We start from the raw sequence: 18,659 nt of genomic DNA, 5'->3' as shown, positions 1-18,659 counted from the left end.
TAAAGAAATCCTAGGGAATATTGACCAAAAACAAAACAAAGTATCATCATGAAGATAGAGCATCGAAAGAAGTTAGGGGATGGCATGGAGAGGCGTGATCCATGTACTTGAAGAGTTGAAATTGAGCACCGTATCAATTAATAATGGTACATTTCTTTTTCTTCTTTTCTTTTTCTCCTTGAGTAGATCCACCTATAGCCGCAATCCTAGAGGTAGTTTTGACATGTCTGGTGGTAGTTAGAACTTGTGGTAGGTGGCTATCAAGGATTGAACTCACAACTTCCCCGTTGAACTTCTATATATGATACTCTAGCTTTTCACAAACAAAATTGTACGCCTGATTGGACAAAATTGGATGCCTAATTGAATGCTTTAAGACTTCCAACTATATATCGATTTTTGCTTTGCATGACCATAAAGCTCCAATTGAAAGATATAAACATTGCAAAACTCTATGTTGGTTGCACAAGATGAAAGAAAACGTGTCACATGCACCCATGCACTAAGGTGCAAGGCGATACATTGGCTCATCATTAGTGCCATACTTGTAGTACAAAAGTAAAAACTTTTAGGAATATTTACCGTATGTCGTGACCCCATTGTGAGCCAAGGACATGTCAGGCACCAGCTACGTAAGTCATTCTAGGCCGTACGGTGTCAGAGTATGTCACTCAAGCCAATTGGAGAACAGTCAAACAAAAACAGCCATGATCCTTTGCCTTGTGAGCCACCATAGGCCACAGAAACAAGGCACACAAAAGCCTGAGAATCCAATCAACAGCCTTCTAGAGGCTTGGGATAGCTAGTCGGCAGGTGTAGATGCAATCAGCCAGCAACCATGACAACATATGCCACACATGTGAAAGCGATGTTCTAATTTGTAGCAATTAATATATATATATATACCTAGATGAATCCAAGAACATGCCCAAATTCACCTTTTAGGACCGTGCATGTTATATACTCATGGTAGTCAACCCACAAGACTATATAACTATCAAGTCCATTATGCATAGTATGGACTAGATACTACGACATCCCCACTAATGTCATCAGTGCCCAATAGTGGGTGTAGAACTTTGTATCGAGATATGCTCTCACACACGCACTCCACACGCGCGCACACACACACACATAAGAGCATATATTCACACAAAGCCCTTCGTACTGAGTTCCTGTCAAACCTCCAAAGATGCAGGGCAAACTCAGCCATAATGAAGCCTAGCACTAAGGGAAGTGGCAAATAGAAAGAATAGTACAGCATTTAATACTTAATATTCAACAATCGTGAGCATTTGTTAAGTGGCCGATAGCAACCTATTTGGACCCACCAGAAGCAAAAGCCCATATATAAGCAGCCCCTCATCCATGGCATATCTAGCAAAGGGGATTAAGGCTCTAGGCTAGCCCTTGGGCGCGAGTCTAGAGCCTTTGCCTTGTGGGCCACCATAGCCCACACAAAGAAGGCATACAAAAGCCTTAAGATCCAATCAGCAGCCTTCTAGAGGCTTGGGGTGGCTAATTGGCAAGTCGACCAGTAGCAAGGACAACATACACCACACGTGTGAAAGCGATGTTCTAATTGCAGCATTTAATGACAGCAATCATGAGCGTTTATTCTGGCCGACATCATCCTATTTAGACCGACCTAATGCATCCTGACAAAAATCAACCCCCTTAATAGCCTCATGTATCATCATATGAATGTCAATCCTTAAAACTTTACAATGATTCGAGTTTAAGCCCTGCTCTTCCTCTCCTCTTGACACGAAGTGTCCCAAACTAGAACCAAACATACTGTGTCTTGGCTCAAATGATTTGAGGAGATGAATGCAGTCCATTTGTTTGTGACTGCTGAACATGATGTCTAGACATGCAGTTGAGTTTCACAACCAAAAAACCATCACTTAGTATGAAGATGTTGAGCGCTCATGAAACAGAACATTTGAATCATCAAGTATCTTTCTCATCAGGTGCAAAGCACGTTAGGCTTTCTGCCAAACAGACAGCTTATCAAAATCAGTGAGCTGAAACACATTGACCAGCTAAACTCATCATGATTCAATTTTTAACTGTTGAGTTACCTGAATCGGCAGGAAAAGCTTGAACTCTGGAGGCAGCTCCTCTTCAGAGTAGAGCTTATCAGAGAAATAAATCCTTCGGATGCGACAATTGGCATGCACTTGGACGCGAAGAGTTTCCACATAGTTAGTGCCATAAGCACGTCTTGTGAAATCTGAGAGGTTGAACTGTATTTGGTTCCAACCTTCATCCAATCTTAGGGGCATGGTGCAAATGTATGGCTTCACACGAGTAATTGACTGCGCCAAAAAAAAGAGTTGGTATCACTTGCGATTCAAGATTGTCTACTCATCAAAAACAATCACCGCACACATGCTTGCACTCACACAGGCACATGATGAACATCTTGAAAAACAATGAACTGAAGAGCAAGCGAGTATGAGAAAACAAACAAGAAAAAAGCCAACATCAATATAGCATTACTTGAAAATTTGAAGCTCGAAAACGGCGGCGAACATTTTTGTCATCAAGAACCTGAACTTCAAATGAAAAGTACTTCTTCATGTTCTTCACGATCATCACCAAAAATGGTAGTTTTATGCCCAGAGTTGCAGCAGGATCTGCTGGACAAGTTATAAAAGTTGTGCTCACATTCGATCCCACTATTTCCAGAACATTTGATTGGATGTCTTCATCAGTTAATCTTTTTATGTGACCATCTTCAACTGTATATCATCACCAAAGATGAAAAAAAATTATATACCTTTCCTTGCACTTGCACATGAAATTGATACATGCTTTGTAGAACTCCAGATAACATAGATGATTGTGCAGCTTACCTTCTTTATCCCAAATTTGCAAAGGCTTGCTCCTATTATGCAGTAGAAAGTTAAATTAAATAGACAGAAGAATCAAAGAGTGACATGATTATTTCTTAAACTCTAAGTAGCCTGTTTCAACTGTGTTCTAAGAGGTGAAAACACAATGCCTTACCCAATGCTGTACAGGATAGAAAGAAAGCCCGATTGGAATGTATTTTTGAACATGCTTGATTTGGTTTTCTCTGTTGATTAGTAGCACACCATTTATTGGATTAGCATGTCATAGTTGCTACTGCCTAATCCTTAGAATAACAAAACTGACACTGACAAAGAATAACAAAAACAATAACATGACCATCCCCGAAGTCAATCTAATGGTGCTTATCTTTTCGAAAGCGGCCAGACATGAAGAGAACCCCCTTCTTTTCAATTTTCTTACAGTAATGGACAAGGTTGTATTATGCCTCTTGGCAGATTTTCTTTTAACTAATGGAAGGATATATTTTTGGACAAAGAAAAAAATTTATTTACATGGTGCATAATGATTGCATCCTTGTGACTTGTCTTCTGAAATGGTGCTACAATTGCAAGTACACATGTAGATGTGATCGCATCCTTGTGACTTGTCTTCTGAAATGATGCTGCAATTGCAAGTACACATGTAGATGTGATCGACTCGACTAACCGGTGCATGTTACACTCGAATCTTAGCGTCACCACGAAAAGTTTCAGCCCCGAAACGCTTCACCTTGAAACGCAGAGTTCAACCAGAAACGTTTCACCCCAAGACAAGTACGGACCGAAACGCCTATACATATATACATACATATATATATATATATATATATATATATATATATATATAAAATCAAGAGATATAAGTATTAGAAACAAAAAAACAAGAAAAAATTAGCCATTTCAACTGCATGTTTCTGTCAAAATACACAACGGAGATGATAACAAAATCTGAGACCACGAGCAAGTAGAGTGCAGAAAATAGACAGCACAAGAGAAGGAGAGAGATAGGCGTGTAGCTCTTCTCTATACACAAGATCCCGCAATGAAAACATGATACAATAGGTGGGGGGCCATGGGGCCATTTTATATGGCCCCATGAGTGCAGTCGGCCAGTAGAAGGACAGCCGACAGCATGCTGGAGTCACCCGACCAGCATTTACTCCAGTCGGCCAGCATGCTTGCACGTGTGAAGTCGGCCTGCTCCAGTCGGCCAGCACCTGGACCATCCTGCCAGCACAAGGCAGCCTCCCACACCATGGAAAAATGGGGAAAAAATACGGGGAGTGAGAAAAAATGATAAAACACCTTATACAAGGCGGGCACACACACAACAGAGGCCCTGGTGTCTGATAAAGACAGGAGATGACTTCCAACACCCCCTCTCAACTCCTGGCTGTGAAATCAACCCTAGGGAGCTGGAGTGCCGCCTGTGTGCAGCCTGAGGTAGAGACTTCGTGAAGAGGTCCGCCACACTGTCCTCCGTTGAACAATAAAGTAGCAAGATGTCACCAGCCAAGATCTTCTCACGTACAAAGTGATACTGTATCTCTATGTGCTTGGTCCGGGCATGGAAGACCGGCTTCCGAGCAATAGCTATACAACTCTGGTTATCGCACTGGATGATTGTGGGCTCCTTCTGTGGAAACCCAATCTCGCCTAGCAACCTCCGCAGCCACACAACCTCGCAACCAGCACCACAAGCAGCCCGGTACTCGGCCTCTGTTAAAGATAGGGCAATAGTTGGCTGCCTCTTACTACTCCAAGAAACTGATCCAGAGCCGAGGGTAAAACTGTAACCTGAAGTGGATCTCCTCGTGTCTTGATCTCCTCCCCAATCTAAGTCACTCCAACCTTGGAGTCCGACTCCATCCCCTCCTGTGTAAAAGAGTCCTAGATCCTTCGTACTCTGGAGATACCGCAAGATCCGCAATCCTGCGTCCCAATGAGACCGTCTGCATAAAAGAGCTCAACAGCCCCACAGAGAAGCTCAAGTCCAATCTGGTGTTCAGCAACCAGATCAATGAACCAACCAACTTCCGATACTGCGAGGCATCAACTGGCTCACAAGGATCATTAACAGTTAACTTTGTGTTTGGGTCCATCGGCGAAGTAATAGGCTTGCAGTTCTCCATCCCAAAGGCCTCAAGCAACTCATGAACATACCGCTGCTGAGAGACAAAAAACCCCCTCTAGGTCTGCCAGATCTCCAATCCCAAAAAGAAGTGGAGTAAGCCTAGGTCGGTCATCTCAAACTCCTTTGACAAGGCAACCTTCATCACGCCAATGTGCTCCACATGACCGCCGGTGAGAATGAGATCATTCACATAAAGGATGATAATCGTAACCATGTCGCGTTCCCGAAAGAGATACAGGTTGGAATCTACAACCGATCTCTGAAAACCAGTCCGAACAAAGAAGGAATCAATCTTCTCATTCCAAGCTCTAGGAGCCTGCTTAAGACCATACAAGGCCTTACGTAACCTGTAAACCATCCCTTCTGATCCTAGAACAACAAAGCCTAGAGACTGCTCAACATACACCTCCTCCTGCAGATCACCATTAAGGAACGCAGATTTTACATCCATTTGATACACTAGCCACCTCTGAGAAGAAGCAAGGACAAGAACGGTCCAAATCGTGGTCATCCGTGCTGTCGATGCAAAGGTGTCCTCGTAGTCGATGCCTGGCCGCTGAGCATAACCTTTAGCCACAAGTCTGGCTTTGTGTTTGTCCACCGACCCATCTGACACATATTTGGTCTTTTAAAGACCCATTTGACACCAATGACTGACCGTTTCGACGGCCTCGGTACCAACTCCCATGTTTTGTTCTTCTCGATGGCATCAAGTTCCACTTGCATGGCTTTCCTCCAAGTATCCTGTGAAAGGGCTTCCTTAACGGAAGTGGGCTCCTTGTCCCGCATAATACGAGACATCAGAGCATAGTTTACCTGAAGAAGCTCCGCTGTATTGCTTTTGTCGCGGACTCTATGCGATCTTCGAGGGCCGTCCTCTGTGGTCCACTCGGAGGGTAACTCCGTGACACCTGACTCCCGAAGGGTGTCCAACCACCACCTGGGTACTCGAACAGATCGTGGAGCCTCCTGCCATTGCGGGGGCTCTACTCCAGCTGCGCGCTCAACCTCCTGAAGGTTGATCAACTGGAACAATGGTCTGGGAATCATCAGACTCTTCTGGATCTCCAAGAAGTGGCGGCTCCTCGACAGTGGATACTGGAACATGCTCATCAAAAACCACATCACGGTTAACAACAATATCATTCCTATCTGGATCATACAATCTGTATCCCTTGGAAAGAGAATTATACTCCACAAATATAAGCTTGGAGTCAAGTTTCCTCCTCTGTTTCTTCAGAATATGTACATACGCATCACTCCCAAAAACACAGAAGTGCAAGACATCAGGTTTCCTGCCAAAGTATGCCTCAAACGGAGTCATATTAGGTACTGAAGTCGTTGGAGACCGGTTGAAGGTATGGACAGCCGTTGCCACAGCCTCTCCCCAAAGTGGACGAGGAAGATCACGATGCTCCAGCATGGTCCTCGCAATCTCCACCACAGTCCTGTTTTTGCGTTCTACAACCTCATTCTCTGAAGGCGATCCTGTATTGGCCAGTTCCCTCTTGATGCCATGATCTGCACAAAATCTGAGAAATACATTCGAGGAGAATTCACCCCCTTTGTCAGCCCTGAGAGTCTTTACCTGCAATCCAGACTCTTTTTCCACCATCACGTGCCAATCCTTGAACCGTGCAAAAGCTTGGTCCTTCTGTGAAAGAAAGTAGACCCACGTGAATCTAGTACGGTCATCAACAAGCAACATAAAATAGAGAGATCCTCCCAGTGATGGTGTCTGCTGGCGTCCACACAAGTCAGTGTGAATCAACTCCAATGGTTTTGAAGCCCGCCTAGAAGCCTGCTTTGGAAAGGATTCCCTGTGCTACTTACCACATATGCAAGAACTGCAACGTCCTTGCTTGCTGCCAACACGCTCAAAATCGCCAACCTTCCAACACCCTCCTCGATTCCAGCTCCGCAAGCCACCGAGGCACGAGGGGGTCGCCCAAGACCACACACGCCCGGGCTCTGATACCATGTCAAAATACGCAGCAGAGATGATAACAAAATCTGAGACCACAAGAGCAAGTAGAGTGCAGAAAATAGACAGCACAAGAGAAGGAGAGAGAGAGGCGTGTAACTCTTCTCTATAGTATATACACAAGATCCCGCAATGAAAACAAGATACAATAGGTGGGGGGCCATGGGGCCATTTTATATGGCCCCATGAGTGCAGTTGGCCAGTAGAAGGACAGCCGACAGCATGCTAGAGTCACCCGACCAGTCGGCCAGCATGCTTGCACGTGTGAAGTCGGCCTGCTCCAGTCGGCCAGCACCTGGACCATCCTGCCAGCACAAGGCAGCCTCCCACACCATGGAAAAATGGGGAAAAAATACGGGGAGTGAGGAAAAATGAGAAAACACCTATACAAGGCAGGAACACCCACAACAGAGGCCCTGGTGTCTGATAAAGACAGGAGATGACTTCTAACAGTTTCAAGCAAGCGTTTCAGTGAAACTCCGAAACGTTTCAGGCATTTCAGAGGTTTCAGGTTTCAGGACTGTTGAAACGTGTTTCACGGTGACCATGCACTCGATGCTTTCAGTACAAACTCAAAGCATAGACCGTTAAGGATCATTCTCGCATGCCAATGGATGTGTAGCGCCTAGAGGTGTGGGTTTGTGATCAGGAATCCCTGAACGTTCACGGGGAGTGCCAATCTCGGAGCACTTAACCATTACCTTCATTAATCACACAATGAGACCTCAAATGATGCTCATATGTAGATATTCAGCTAGTGCTGACCCATTCTTATTTTTGACAGGCTCACCCTTTCTCCATAGCTGGGAAGAATGTGAGACTATGGTATACCCCTTTGGGGAGATTGGTATTGTAATCAGTACCTCCGTCAAGCACACCGGGAGGGTTCCCTTTGAAAGGCATGTGGCCAGCTCACTCTTCCATCATTGCTGTATACCAAGAAATCGGACCTTTGAGCTTCTTGGGAGCATTGGGTTTTTCTCTCAGGGTATGTGCTTATGTTGATGTACTGAAATGTGCATTATACCAAGAATCGGACATTTGAGCTTCTTGGGAGCATTAGGTTTTTCTTATGTTGATGTACTGAGATGTGCATGGGTTTTTAGGTCTACTTATCATTTTGCATCTCTGCTGTTTATGGGCTCTGATGGTATTAGTTACAGTGAAAATACAGTGTTGGTGGGTATTAATGTTTTGTGAGCTGGTATATCAATCTCTGCATAATCTTGTAGCCTTTTTGTACATGCCCTCTGCTAGTGTTAGTGGCAGAGGTTATTAGTATATTTTATCTTCCCAAAAAAACGTCGAGTGAAAATGGCAGAAAATCAACACCATTAGCACCAAACTAGGGGTCAAAGATGGACCAAAACCGCCCACCTCTTTCTTTTGGGTATTTTATTACCAAAAAAGTATTTGTAGTACAAGCTTGTGGGTGATCTCCATATCACCAGATTTCCAGTACAATGGTGTTATGAGAACAATGATAAAAAAAAGTGTTGATGATTGAGTCCACTAGGATCTTTTGCCGGTAAACTACCACACGAGAGAATTCTCATCATAGGTGTATCCGAGCCAAGAGGAAGAAATTCACCCTCTATAGGATACCCTGGTTCTCCTCAAGCTCTTAAGGGCTTGAAAAACCGGAAACCCAGTTCTCCAAAGCAATAGGTCAAAGCCTATCTAGAATTGGGCAAACTCCCCTTCATCCAAAATAGCTTGATACTCCAAAACTGTCAAGAGTCTTCTTTTTTTTTTTCTTTTTTTTTTTTTTGGAGAAACGATCCTTCTATTAGTTAATGAGAAAACGCCATATGGCTACAAAGCTCACCTCGCAAGGAGGGATAGAAAACACAATGAACACCTGAGCTCCCCCCCGTGGCTGGCCGCTCTTTGGGGGGGGCTACCTAGTAGTACATGAGGGAGGTGAGAAAAGTCAAACTGGCGGCCTATAGTGCCAAGTGACATCCTCGTCCCTCACGGTGAGGAAAGGGCCAGGCTGCCAAGTGCGGAGGAAAGCCTTGCGGCGCCCTCTCATGCGATCCGAGTCGCCCTGGAGTTTCCCCCAGTGTCCTCTCAAGGTGTGAATGATGTCCACCCAGAGGGCCTGTATGACCTCCGCCGGTGGAGTCGCCTGGTGGTCAATGGCCTCCCTGCATCGGGCTCTCCATATGTGCCAAGCCGTCATGCTGCTGATCATCTCCCATCTCTGCCCGACCCCCTCCTGAGAGGCTGCCGAAGAGAAGTCTGGCGTCGGAACCACCGCCATCGCCCTGTCAGAGACCTGGATGGTCACACTGCCAGGGACGTCCTCATATCCAAGTGCAGGGCCGCTGTCCGTGGCCCAAGCCACCGCACCCCACGTCACCAACATCTCACCTGGTGAGCCTGCAAAAACCATCCTGAGAGCGCGCTGCCAGACCTGCTGTGCCTGTGGGCAATCCCATAAGCAGTGCCGCTGTGTCTCCTGTGCATGGCCGCACCGAGGGCAGGACGCTGGGTGTCTGCCAAAAGCTAGCCAAGCCCCCGCAGCCAATCCTCTATGCGCTGTGAGCCAGAGAAATAGCGTCACCTTCCGGGGCCGGAAACTGGCCCAAAGGCGCTGCCAGAAGTCCCTAAGAAAGGCGGGGGAGAGCCCCTGTCGCCGCCAATGCTCGGCCGCTGCCGGGGTGCTCGCTATCCTGTGTCTCTGAATCCGCCGCCCCAGCCTCGCTGTGTACTGAAAAAAGGGGATGGCAGGGCTGGTAGGGGCCGAGTAGGGATCTCGCCAAAACCACTCACCTGGGTCCCACTGAAGGCGAATAAGAGGCCTGCTGTCCCAAGCCCATAATCTCCAAGAACAGTCCTCCCCTATCGAGGCCGGTGAGGGGTCTACATGCCACTGCCTCTGATGGAAGCCGACCACCCGTACCCTCTGAAGAATGCAACCCTGGAGCCCATCCAAATCTAGTCGTGTCCTCTGAAGCTGGCCACCCTCTCCCACCTCGAAAGTGAGTGGGGTGACTCTCTCCGCTGTGCCGCAGACCGCTAGAAGGATCTCATGCCGAGTAAAGACACCCATCCACTGTGGAGGTGGAGGGTCCTGTACTGGGGTCCGCCACTCCCGGGGGATGGCCGCCTCAATGTCCTGTCTCATCAACTCTCTGCCCCTCATCCCACTGAGCCTCCTCTCCTGAGCCTCTGGAGGCAGCTCCTGAAAGCATATCCAGTCATCTAGGGACTGGGCCGGGCCGGAGCTCAACGGGCCCCACGCCACGTGAGACCGCGAGCCAACCATATGGCCACTGGGAAGTCGAATCAAGGGGTTCCAGATCAATGGCTGCCTCAGGCGCTCCTCATCGGTGCCCGGGGGAGTCTGGAAGAGGGACGGCCTCAGATGCGCCCAGGCCCTCAGAAGGCTGGCTGCAAAACGCTCCTCGAAGCCGAGGCCCACTCCTCTGGATCGCTGCTCCGTAAAGATCCACCTGATGCTGGGGGTCCAGGGGCCGCTAAGAGAAGGAGTGCGGCTGAGCATCCTGGAAACAAGAAACTCCTTCCACGGCTCATCGCCTGGTAGGAGACCACGAACTACCAACTTGCCAAGCAAAGCTCGGCTTTGGCAAATAGGATCTACAATGCCCAGGCCGCCTCTCTCCCTCGGCTGAGTGATCACAGCCCATGCCACCTTGGCCCTGGCGGGTCGCCCGTCGCCTCCGGACCAAAGAAAGTTCCTGATGAGCCTCTGCACCTGGCCAATGCACGCCCGAGAGAAGGCCCAGCAAGAAGTGATGTACCACATGGTAGCGAGCAGAACCTGGTTGGCCACAACTACTCGGCCAGCCAGAGATAAACGAGCGGTACTCCAATACAGAAGCTTCTTCCGAATGCTCAGAAGAAGGGGGGCTATCTGCTGCTCCGGAGATATATCAATGCCCACATAGCATCCCAAATAACGCACTATAGTGCCGGGGGGCAGCCACTGAAAACCATCAACTGGCCTCCAAGTCGGGGGGGGGGCATAGAACTGACCCACAGCCCACACGACTTGTGCCAGTTGATCAAAGCGCCCGAAGCTCTGCAAAACCTGTCCATGGCTGAGGCGAAACGGCGGAGGTTCTCCTCACCTCCCTGAAGATAGACAGCAGTGTCATCCGCAAACTCCGAGTCTAGGAGCTCCTCCGAGGTGCGGATGGGAAGCTGGAGGCCCCTCAAACCTGTATCCTGTGCCGTCAAGAAGGTGCTCATGGCCTCCGCCACAAAAAGAAAAAGAAAGGGCGCCAAGGGACACCCCTGCCGCACCGAGCGCGAGAGCTGGAATCTCTCTCCGCACACGCCCTGTATCAGCACCTGGCTATGAGCCGAAGTGTAGAGTGCAGAGACCCCACGGATCCACTGAGGGGGGAAGCCCATCCTCTCCATAGTGCCTTCCAAGAAGGCCCAGTCCACCCGATCATATGCCTTCTCGAAGTCGAGAAGGAGCACCGCCAGATCCTCCTGCCGAAATCTAGCCAAAGCCGTAGCCTCCCAGAAAGAGAAAATGTTATCCAGGATGCTCCTATCCTGGATGAAGCCTGTCTGCGTGGAGTGGATGATGTCCGGAAGGTGAGGCTGAAGCCGCCTGCTGATCGCCTTAGCTAGGACCTTGTAGGCCGTGCCTAGCAAGGTGATCGGTCTCCACTGTCTAATCTCCAGTCTGTCTCCTCCCTCTTTGGGGATCAAGTGAATCAACCCCTCTGCCATGCTGTCCGGCATGACTCCCGTCTCCATAATCTCCTGGAAAGCCAATCTGAAGCCCCTATGAAGGAGGCCCCAGTACCTCTGGAAGAAGGCCACTGAGAGACCGTCCTCTCCTAGGCATTTGCCCCGAGGTAATGCCTGAAGAGCCTCCTCCAGTTCCGTATCCGAGAAGGGGGAGAGAAGGGAGTGCTGCAAATGGGCTGGCACAACCGGTCTCGTGAAGCTCCAGACTGCCTCCCTAGCCTCTCTCACCCTGTCGTCTGCTGGCTCAGCAGAGAGAAGATCCCTGTAAAAATCTGTGGCTATCGCCCGAACCCTGGGTGGATCCACCACAACCTGGCCATCAGCCTGGCGAAGCCGCCTGAGACCCTCTCGTCTGAAGCGAGGCCCAGTCGCCTCAAAGAAATCCCGAGTCACTCTGTCTCCAGCCTGAGTCCAAAAAGAAGCCCGAGCATGGAATCGGAACTCCACCCGCCTCTCCTCGATGGATCTGATCTCAGTGCGAGCTGTCTCCATCTGCTCTGAGATCCAAGGGCTCAGGGGATCTCTCTCCTGGAGTCTCTGGAGGGACGCTAGACTCCTCCGAAGGCTCCTCTCCTGCTCTCTGAAGGCCTCCAGACGGTCCAAGGCAGCCAGTCTGAGCATCCGACTAATCTCCTGCAAGCCACTGGCAAGATCACTGGCTGCCGATCCTCTCCTGAACTGCAGCTCCTGCCAGACCTGCTCAACTCTGATCGCGATCTCAGGCTCCTCTATGAGACAATCTGGAATCCGGACACTCTGGCCCCGCTCTCCTCTCGTAGGGTCCTCAATCTGGAGAAGCACTGGAAAGTGGTCTGAAAACGAGGAGCCTGCAAGTATGCCCACAGTGCCACCTCTATCACAAGCCCACTCATCAATGTAGAACCTATCGATGCGGGAGAGGTTAACTCCTGTGGCCCGTCTATCCGAGCGCGAGAAAGATAGACTCCCCTGCAACCGGCCAAACTCCGGGAGAGTCCACAGATCCTGGCCTCTCACCTGTAGTACAAGCTCCTCCCAGGCAGCGAGCTCTGGCCCATGAATGGTCTCCTGGCTGCCCCCCATCCTGTCCTCTGCATCCTCCAGCATGTTGCAATCCCCTCCTAGGCACCAGTGGTCTGCCAAGGGGAGGGACTGCCTAATGGTGCTCCAGAACTCGTCTCGCCCGGGCGCCCCGTTAGGGGCGTAGAAGTTGAGGAAGCCAATGCGGTCTTCCCCAACCCGAAGGATGATCCACTGCGCTCGACCCTGAACCAAGGTGCCAGAGTCCACAACCTCGGATAGAAGCTGCTCGCTGACTGAGATGCATACTCCGCCCTGGTTCCCCTGGGGGCCATATGCCGGGGACCAAAAGGTGTGACTCCTGCCTGGCAAGATCTTCCCGCAGGTGCGGGTACGCCCGGCAGAAAGGTGGTGCTCCTGGATGAAGAGGATATCTATGGGTCCTCCAACGAGGGCCCTCTGGATCTCCTGGCGAAGTCTGCCCCGACCAATGTAGCAGCGATGTCCACCGAGACCCTGGATGTTCCATGAGAGGATCCTCATGGATGAGCTGTGGCAAGTGAAGCAGCCGCCACTGCCTCACCCCTCTCAGCCGGCCCAGATGATTTGCCCTCCACTCTGTGAGTCTTGGGCGCCGGCTTGGAGGGAGAATAGTCACTGTCTGTCCGGGTGCGGAGTCTCTCCAGAAAGAGGGTGACCTGTGTCTGTGTCCAGCCCCACTCCGCCTTCGCCCTGTCCAGAGCATAGGCGTGAGACCAATCCTCAGCATATAAATATCGAAAGGTAGGCTGCACCCTCGGGGCGGCATGGAGGAGAATCAGTAGCACCGCCTCAACTGATGTGTGGACCGGTTCCACCCGCCAATCTCCTATACCAAACAGGCTCATGCGGGCTGAGTGTAGTCGGGTCTGCAATAAGTCCGTGAGCCCCAAGTCACTGAAGTGGTGAGAAAACTCCAGTATCTGGTCACGCAGATCTTCCTCTACAGAGTTGCAATCCCATGCTGTGTCTGGGGCAACGCTGAGAGGAAAGGAGAAGGCCACCATGCTGCTCACCACTGAAGGAGAACGAGAGGGATGGCACACCACGCAGACTCGCAAGGGCGCGACCAGTGTCTCGAATGGGCCAGCATCCAGCTGGAGGCACCTGAAAAAACTGTAATCCACTGGTAGCCCCATCACTCGCGGGGGCCCCCCAGGGGATGCTGGAGAGAACTCTGTGGCGGGCGAAGCTAGGATCGCCATCTCCACCAGCCCGGAGTGTCGGTGAAACAGCCGCTGGACTGAACTCTGGCCTACCCAGCTGCGCTGCCCCGGGGCAGTGGGTGGTCTGGCGAAGTATCCTGGAGAGGCCGAAGGAGGGATGGGGGCTCGCGGCGAGGAGGGGGGAGGGGGGAGAGCGAGGGGAGGATGGAGAGGCATCTGCCAGAGGATAGGTGTCAGGGGGGGCTGCCTGAGGAGGTGGGAGGGGGGGGGCGGGGGGGGGAGGGGGGGGGGAGGAGAGAGTGCTCTCCGGGTGGGGGGGAGGGGAGCCGGGGGTCGCAGAGTGCGGCCGGGGATCCTCAGGAAACTGTTCCAGGGAGGGGGCGGGGTCCCCCGCGGGGGGAGGCGAGAGTGGAGTCTCCACGTGGGAGGCTCCACCATCGGCCTCAACAACGGGCACTGAGTCTGAATCCTCGTCCATCGGGGTGGGACCTGCAGGCCGCCTATCCCTTACAGGAGCATAAATGCGGGTAGGTGCCTGTACGCCAGCCGGAGTCGCCTGTCCATCAGCCTGTCCGCCAGCCTGTGCTGCCTGCTGGCGTCTGCGACGGTCCCTGCGGGCCGGGCGTTTCCGCCGGCGAACCTCCTGCCAGCCGCCAGCCTCCTGGGTCTGCGCGGCGTTCTCCGCCGGAGCCTGCTCGTCCGATGGTGGCGCCTGCTGTGGCGAGCCAGGGATGTCCGATCTCGGAGGTGGATGGCCACCTCTCGGGAAGCCTCCGGACGTCTCCCACACAGATAGTGGATGGTCAGATTGAGTTCCGGAAAGAAAGTGCATTTTCCTGCTATGGCGAGCTTCGACGACGAGAGAGACCAAGAACCATGGGATCATAGTGCACCAGGCAACCCAGCTAGGGCACCAGGCTTGAGTGTCACAGACATGTTCCAGCAGATGATGCGAGCAATCGCAGAACAAACAGCCAAGTTGGATGAGCAGAAGGCACGGATCTTGGCTCTGGAGGAGCGTATCCGCTCTCCAGCGTCACGTTTTCCATCTCCTCCTCCCTCTCCTTCCGTATCCCAGATACCAGATCCTCGACACAGGGACCCTCTCGCAGGGTCACACCCGCAGCCAAGCTCCTTGCTTGAGTTGCAGATGCGTGCATTGGAGATCCGACAACGAGAAGACGACGCCATGCGACGCGTGGAACACGAGCGTTACCTCAGAGCTTTGGACGCCAGATTGACACCGGCGGCGCCCTCGAATTATTTCCCGAGAAAATGAACTTTAGTAAGTATAATGGTAAACTCGATCCCACAACTCTTTATTCATGGTTACATCAATTTGAAGCTTACTTTGCCGCAGTTAGGAAAACAGATACTGACAGAGTGATCTTAGCCAGTTGGTACTTGGAAGGTGAGGCCATTCCTTGGTGGACTCAGTGGGCTCATGCCCACACCAGAGCAGGTATGGCAACTTAAGTGTGGTACGAGTTCGTCCGCAACCTTAAGCAGCGGTTTCTACCACCCCAACACCTTGAGCGACTCGAAAGTCAGAACGCGCAACCAGTCCTTCAGTTTGCCAATAAAATTTTGACTTTATGTCTGCAATTAGGCTTATCTGATACGGACAAGAAAGGGCAGTTTTTGTATGGCCTAAACACGCAAATCCAATGGGAGGTGCGTATGTTTAGGCCAGCCACCTTTAAAGGCGCACTCTCACTTGTGCAGAGTGCAGAAATGAAACATAATGGTGGCAAGCCCAAGACTTCCCAGCCGGCTTCTCCCAGGGCTAACGCCTCAGGGAACAAAAGCTAGAACCAGACGAGGTCTTCCCCAGGACAGAGCCCGGCAGCCTCTGGCTCCAAGAACTCGAACAATGCGTCAAAGCTTACTCCAGACCAGAAAGCGGAAGCAGGCAAGATTGGTGGCAAGTTAAGTGCTGAGGAGCTTTCTCAGTACAAGAAGGAGGGTAGATGTTTCTTTTGTCATACAAAAGGACACACTTCTCGGGATTGTCCGAAGAAGCCTCCAAAGCTCGCCGCCGCCGCCTCCACAGCTTCCGTGGTGAGCTCAACTCCCACACAGACCCCAGCGGCTACCCCTAGTTCTTCAAACCCCGGTGCTTCAGTTGGAGCAATTATTAGCCGAGAGCTCAAAGATAAGCAGAAGGGCGCCCATGACCAGGAGTATGAGCGCAACGAATTGCTCAAGTCCTTTGGCTACATAGGTGGCCAGAGAGTCGTCGTCTTGTATGACAGCGGCAGCACGGTGGATATGGTCACGGAACAGGCCGCTAGGCGTGCCCGTTTCGAGCTGACTTCCATGGATAAACAGGTTGAGGGTTTTAGCACCTAGGTGTTAAGTTAGTGATTCAGGGCATAGAGTTTGTGCGTAATTTTATGGTTGCCCCTCTTGTAGGAGCAGACATAATTTTGGGTATTCAGTGGTTTCACAAGTTTCTTCCTGATGTCAAGTGGGACAAGCACACGTTCCAGATCAATCGGAATGTGTCAAACGCCCCGGTGACCATTAAGTGTGAGCAAGGAATTCCGAACTTTCCGCTCATAAGCCACTTGCAGGCTAAGCGAGCAGTCAGGAAAGGCGCACAGTGTGCGATGATTTACATCCAGATAGCCCAGACGGTGGCCAGTGCTTTCGAGAAGTACTCGGTTCTCCACGAAAAGTTCCAAAAGATTTTTCTTCGGGATAGCCTCCCTCCCCAGCTCCCCCCGTCCAGACCGGAAGACCACCGGATTGACCTCCTCCCAAGGCAATGGAATAGGAGTTGGACCGCCAACTCCAAGAATTGTTGCAATCTGGCTTCATCCGCCCCAGTGTGTCGCCATTTGCAGCACCGATCTTATTTGTCAAGAAGAAAGATGGGTCTTCCCGTTTGTGTGTTGATTATCGTGCACTCAACAAGCTGACTATCAAGAGCAGATTCCCGATGCCTCGAATTGACTATATTCTCGAGAGGCTGAATGGAGCAAAGGTGTTCTCAAAACTGGATTTAAAGAGTGGGTACCACCAGGTGTGGATTGTGGAGGGGGACATCCCCAAGACATGTCAAAATACACAACGAAAATGATAACCAAACTTGGGTACACAAGAGCAAGTAGAGTGCAGAAAACAGACAGCACAAGAAACACTGAGAGATAGGCGTGTAAACTCTTCTTGGGGGCTCTCCACGACTCCATAAAGCAAGTCGGCTAGCAGAAAATATCTCCACGACTGTACAAAACAGGTCGGCCAGCATCAAAACCTCCACAACTGCATCATAGGCAGTCGGCCAGCCACCAGGAGCACATGAGGTGCAGTCGGCCAGCACCAGGGGCTCCTGCCAACATGTGGCATCCATCCGCACCATGGAAAAATGGAAAAAAATGGAGAAAAAATACGGGGAGTGAGGAAAAATGATAAAACACCTATACAGGGCGGGCAGAGTGCCGCCTGAGCGTAGCCTGAGGTAGAGACTTCGTGAAGAGGTCCACCGCATTGTCCTCTGTCGAACAATAAAAGAGCAAAATGTCCCCAGCCAAGATCTTCTCACGTACAAAGTGATACTGTATCTCTATGTGCTTGGTCCGGGCATGGAAGACCGGGTTCCGAGCAATAGCTATACAACTCTGGTTATCGCACTGGATGACTGTGGGCTCCCTCTGTGGAAACCCAATCTGGCCTAGCAGCCTCCGCAACCACACAACCTTGCAAGCAGCACCACAAGCAGCCCGGTACTCTGCCTCTGTCGAAGAGAGGGCAATAGTTGGCTGCCTCTTGCTGCTCCAAGAAACTGCTCCTGAGCCAAGGGTAAAACTGTATCCTGAAGTAGATCTCCTCGTGTCTGGATCTCCTCCCCAATCTGAGTCACTCCAACCTTGGAGTCTGACTCCATCCCCTGCTGTGTAAAAGAGTCATAGATCCTTCGTACTCTGCAGACACCGCAAGATCCGCAATCCTGCGTCCCAATGAGACTTCAATGGCATCTGCATAAAAGAGCTCAACAGCCCCACAAAGAAGCTCAAGTCCAATCTGGTGTTCAGCAACCAGATCAATGAACCAGCCAACTTCCGGTACTGCGAGGCATCAACTGGCTCACAAGGATCAGTAACGGTTAACTTTGTGTTTGGGTCCATCGGCGAAGTAATAGGCTTGTAATTCTCCATCCCAAAGGCCTCAAGCAACTCATGAACATACCGCTGCTAAGAGACAAAAAACCCCCTCTGGGTCTGCCAGATCTCCAATCCAAAAAGAAGTGGAGTATACCTAAGTCGGTCATCTCAAACTCCTTTGACAAGGCAGCCTTCGTCACACCAATGTGCTCCACATGACCGCCGATGAGAATGAGATCATCCACATAAAGGATGATTATCATAACCATGCCACATTCCCGAAAGAGATACAGGTTCGGATCTGCAACCGATCTCTGAAATCCAGTTCGAACAAAGAAGGAATCAATCTTCTGATTCCAAGTCCTGGGAGCCTGCTTAAGACCATACAAGGCCTTACGTAACCTGTAAACCTTCCCTTCAAATCCTAGAACAACAAAGCCTGGAGGCTGCTCAACATACACCTCCTCCTGCAGGTCACCATTAAGGAACGCAGATTTTACATCCATTTGATACACGGACCACCTCTGACAAGAAGCAAGGGCAAGAACGGTCCGAATCGTGGACATCCGTGCTGTCGGTGCAAAGGTATCCTCGTAGTCGATGCCTGGCCGCTGAGCATAACCTTTAGCCACA

At 50.7% G+C, this 18,659-nt stretch overlaps 1 protein-coding gene across 1 annotated transcript in view; it reads right to left on the bottom strand.

Moving 5' to 3' along the window:
- Positions 1 to 1,246: 1,246 nt before the first annotated feature.
- LOC147625893 (uncharacterized) overlaps positions 1,247 to 18,659 on the bottom strand; it is a 60,770-nt gene continuing 43,357 nt past the window's right edge. The window contains exons 2-6 of the mRNA XM_086817437.1: positions 3,016 to 3,085; positions 2,862 to 2,893; positions 2,506 to 2,747; positions 2,085 to 2,321; positions 1,247 to 1,994 (exon numbers count right to left, since the gene is read on the bottom strand). Coding sequence (XP_086673563.1) covers positions 1,986 to 1,994; positions 2,085 to 2,321; positions 2,506 to 2,747; positions 2,862 to 2,893; positions 3,016 to 3,068 — 573 coding nt within the window. The 5' untranslated portion in view covers positions 3,069 to 3,085 and the 3' untranslated portion in view covers positions 1,247 to 1,985. The remainder of the gene's footprint in view (positions 1,995 to 2,084; positions 2,322 to 2,505; positions 2,748 to 2,861; positions 2,894 to 3,015; positions 3,086 to 18,659) is intronic.

This window comes from Cibotium barometz, chromosome 23 (genome assembly GCF_041138505.1).
Source record: "Cibotium barometz isolate CiBa-2024 chromosome 23, ASM4113850v1, whole genome shotgun sequence".
Taxonomy (NCBI): Eukaryota; Viridiplantae; Streptophyta; class Polypodiopsida; order Cyatheales; family Cibotiaceae; genus Cibotium; species Cibotium barometz.
Note: the sequence above shows the minus strand (reverse complement) of the source record. Positions and strands in the feature narration are given on the sequence as shown.